Here is a 4,555-nt window from a genome sequence, read left to right as displayed (position 1 = left end):
CATTTCCAGGAGATTATTTTTTGCTGAGAGCACGCTTGGCCCAGTTCTGCTTTAGAAAAGTAATAATGGCCTTAAAGTAAAAAAAACCTTCTTACCTTGCTGTAAGTCACAGGTTGAAACCTGTATAAAAAACAGCTGAACCAGCATTTAAATCAGCTGTTCAACAACTAGTTCAGTTAAAAACTACATGGCGACCGACATTTCTACAACAGTGTTATGAATATTAGACGTGCAGGTGGAACGGCGTCCTAACGAGGACGCGATAAAGGGATGTCCTGCTGACCAATCGTACCTTCTTAATTGCCTTCATTCACTTCTGGGTTTTCGAGAGGGGGGTGTTCGAAACCAGACCCGTGTCCAAAGGTTCTCCGAATAGGCCCTGAGGAGCCGGGGGAACATTACATTCACTCATCTGCCCCATTAGATGCCAATGATCCGTTAGATGTTGTTGTGCTCGGCTGTGATCGTCTATTATGTTTCACACAGATACCCCCCCCCCCCCCCCCATCAGGAAAAGAGCTTTGTAGTGTTGCATTAGTAATGATCTTTGTAAGTCAAAGAATCTAAAGAGTAACTGAGGGGAAAATTTGATTATTGCACAACATTTATTGAGGTTATAAAAAGTCTTCTCTTGTGGTCTTGCAGGTCCGAGCCAACGACGCGGACACCGGCAATAACGGGGAGATCGACTACAGCCTCCATCAGGCGTCGGAGGCCGTCCAGAGGCTCCTGCGCATCGACCGCTCCACGGGCATCATCTACGTCAAGGGCCTGGTGGACCGCGAGGAGGAGAACTTCCTCAAGTTCTTCGCAGTCGCCAAGGACCGCGGGCCCAACTCCAAGAGCTCCAAGGTCCTGGTGACCATCAACGTTCGGGACCAGAACGACAACGCGCCCAACATCGAGATCCGCGGCATCGGCCTGGTGACGCACCAGGACGGCGTGGCCAACATCTCCGAGGACATGCCCATCGGCACGCCCGTGGCCCTGGTCCAGGTGTCGGACCGCGACGAGGGGGAGAACGCAGTGGTGACGTGCGTGGTCGCCGGCGACGTCCCGTTTCAGCTGCGACCCGCCAGCGAGTCGGCCAACGACCGGAAGAGGAAGTACTTCCTACAGACAACGACCCCGCTGGATTACGAGCGCGTCAAGGAATACAGGATCGAAATAGTGGCGGTGGATTCTGGGAACCCGGCGCTGTCCAGCTCCAACTCCCTGAAAGTGCAGGTGACAGACATGAACGACAACACGCCGGTCTTTTCCCCCGCGGTGCTCAAGGTGGACTTTGCCGAGGGCAACCAGCCGGGCGACAAGGTGCTGGACGTCATGGCGACAGACGCGGACAGCGGCACCAATGCGGAGCTGGCCTACAGTATCGTCGAGCCGGCAGCCACGAGGCTCTTCGAAATCGGGGCCGACACCGGAGAGATCCGCGTGAAGAACCTGCTGGATCGGGAGGAGATGGAGCGCTACGAGTTCCGCGTGGCGGCGGCGGACAAGGGCGTACCAAGCAAAACCGGCACCGCCACCGTGGTGGTCAACGTCCTAGACCGCAATGACAATGACCCCAAGTTCATGCTGAGCGGCTACAGCTTCTCCGTCATCGAGAACATGGTGCCGCTTAACCCCGTCGGCGTTGTGACGGTCACCGACGCCGACAAGGGCGAGAACGCCCGGGTGAGGCTAATCGTGGAACCGGACAACGGGAAGTTCATGATCCAGAACGGCACGGGGACAATCCTGTCCAGCATCTCCTTCGACCGTGAGAAGGAGAGCACCTACACCTTCCGCCTGAAGGCTGTGGACGCCGGCGACCCGCCTCGGTTCTCCTACGTGGGCGTGACCATTAACGTCCTGGACGAGAACGACAACGCCCCCTACGTCACCAAACCGGCAAACTCCTCCTACACGTACATGTCGCCCGTCACCCCGCTGGACACCAGCGTGGAGGTAGTGGAGGCCGAGGACATCGACTCCGGACCCAACGCCGAGCTGGTCTACACCATCACGGGAGGAAACCCGTACGACTTGTTCCATATCTCGCTGAACAGCGGGGAGATCACGCTGGTGCAGGAGTTCACTGGCAAGCACAACGGGCTGCACCGCCTGGTGGTGAGGGTCAGCGATAAGGGCAAACCTCCGCGCCACACCACCGCGCTGGTCCACGTCTTCGTCAACGACACCAAGTCCAACGTGTCCCTCATCGAGGCGCTGGTCGGGCACAGCCTCTACACCCCTCTGGACCGGGACATCGCCGGAGACCCCAACTACGCCCTCGCCCAGCGCAGCAACATCCTGTACGGCAGCCTGGCGGGGATCGCCGGCGTGATCCTCGTCATCGTGGCCGTGGTGGTCATCAGGCACCGACTGCAGAAGGACACCAAGAGCGGCTACCAGGCCGGCAAGAAGGAGAGCAAGGACCTGTACGCCCCGAAGCAAGGTCCCAAAAACGGCAAGGGGAAAAAGAGCAAAAAGGGGAAGGCGCCCAAACCGGCAAAGCCGCTGGAGGAGGACGTGGAGGCCGGCCTTCAGAAGGGCCTCAAGTTCAACCTCATCAACGAGGACATCACCGACAGCCCCAGAATCCACCTGCCCCTCAACTACCCGCCGGGGAGCCCCGATCTGGGGCGCCACTACCGCTCCAACTCGCCGTTACCGTCCATCCAGCTGCAGCCGCAGTCGCCCTCCGCCTCCAAGAAGCACCAGGCCGTTCAGGACCTGCCCGCCACCAACACCTTCGTGGGGACGGGCGACAACAACTCCACGGGCTCCGACCAATATTCGGATTACAGCTACAAGGCCAACCCGCCCAAATACAGCAGCAAACAGGTAGGAGACTACGCAAACACGGCAATGTACAACAACAGGAACATCTATTGGACCAATCAGGTGTGGTAGTCACGCTGGGACTTATTTTGGCCAAAAGCTGCACTGTTTTCATTGTTTTAGTTGTGTTTTTCCATTTCTGTTAATTTGTTTTCTCACACCATCGAGGGATAGACCAAATATGGGCTTACCAATATTTATCTTTTGCTGACCTCCCTTTGAAAAATGAACTCTGATGATCCAGAAAATATATCTGAAGGGTTGTTTTATATATTGTGTTTTGTTTTTGTGTTGATTTTTGTTGTTAAAATGTTCAATTCTTACAGTGTTTAATTCTTTCTAAGCGAGTAAAAACAACAACAAAAGTTTAATATTGTGGATATATGAAGGTGTAACATGTTGATCATCCCATATGGGTCTATCCTCAGCTTCTACATGTTGGTTTGGTTCTGTCACTGTGGTTCAATGAAGGAGCAGATGAGTTTTATTAATATTATTATTATACAGGTTTATTTTAACACTGCTCTTTACGCTCGGATCAGCTTGTTTGAAGTGTGACAAAGAAGAGTGACTGATTTATTTTGTTTTTTTGTTGTTTTTTTTCTTTGGACTTGACTGAGCAGCTCACAGTTTGAGGTCATTTTCAGCTCAGTGAAGGAGCCGAGAAGTGAAGGAGGAAGGGAGAAAAGGGAATATGAGAGGAGGAGGGAGGAAGGACAAACTAAATACTACCCTTTCCTTAACCTCGGCTGAAATACCACTTTATTCATTTTTTTGTTCCTAATCAGCCGGAGTTTAAAAAGTCAATTGTTTGCACACATTTAATGACGGGTAATTTTCCAGGCGGCCGCTTTTCGCCTTGTTTTTACCCAGAGTGCCTTGCTCTATTCTATTTAATGTACAAAATAAAAGAGGAGGAAGGATTGAACACATGCACTGTGAAGAAAACAAACCGTGGAGACAATCACACCCAGGTGTGTTCAGACTGTACACACACACAGGTGTGTTTTAACTGCTTTTTCATGTTTATCGTGTGTGTGTGTGTGCTTACTAAAGACTCCCCTGTACCAAAGACTCTCACACACGCACACACACACACCTGCCATGTGTTCACTGTCATCACCATCGTGTTTATGAAGCAGACTGTTTTCCTTATTTGGTCGTGGGAGCAGACTTCCTGTTAGCTGTTAGCGACCTGCTAACGTTCCTGTTAACACCTCAGACTTTTTAAAAAGCGTCACATCGACCGTCGTCTCACAGCTGCTCAAATACATGTACAGTGTTTGTTTGTGTTTGTTTTTTAAAGCTCAAAAAGCAGATTTTTATTTCAATAAAACATGTTTGCTTGAAAAATGTTAAATGTGCATTCACTGGGTGGTGGGCGGGGCTGCAAACAGCTGACTGGGAACAGTGGGAACAGTGGGAGGTGTAGAGCGGTAACGTTTACATTTCCATCCCTCACACACATGGAGAGAACATGGATGAAATACGACGTGTTTTAGGTATGAAAAATGTAACGTTTTCAGAAGAAAAACTTGAAGTCACAAATATACACAAACAAATTGAGAAAAATGTTTTGATTGTCAAGGAACCATCTCACAATTGTATGACTTTATAATCTCAGAGAATATTCAGTTTAAAATAAACACAATAAAATTAAATAAATGCAGACGAGTAGGCAAGAAGTATAAATATAAAGGTAAAGATATGACTTTAATATTCACAGATG

The 4,555-nt window shown here is 50.6% G+C and overlaps 1 protein-coding gene across 1 annotated transcript in view; it reads left to right on the top strand.

The window, feature by feature from the left end:
- The window catches only part of LOC306777345 (protocadherin-1-like), an 11,040-nt gene extending 6,874 nt beyond the window's left edge, over nt 1-4,166 (top strand). The window contains exon 2 of the mRNA XM_079268423.1: nt 646-4,166. Coding sequence (XP_079124549.1) covers nt 646-2,898 — 2,253 coding nt within the window. The 3' untranslated portion in view covers nt 2,899-4,166. The remainder of the gene's footprint in view (nt 1-645) is intronic.
- Nucleotides 4,167-4,555: the final 389 nt, after the last annotated feature.

Source organism: Melanostigma gelatinosum (assembly GCF_949748355.1).
Source record: "Melanostigma gelatinosum genome assembly, chromosome: 5".
In the NCBI taxonomy this organism is placed as follows: Eukaryota; Metazoa; Chordata; class Actinopteri; order Perciformes; family Zoarcidae; genus Melanostigma; species Melanostigma gelatinosum.
The sequence above is the reverse complement of the archived record's forward strand: the minus strand, read 5'-3'. Positions and strand labels throughout refer to the sequence as shown.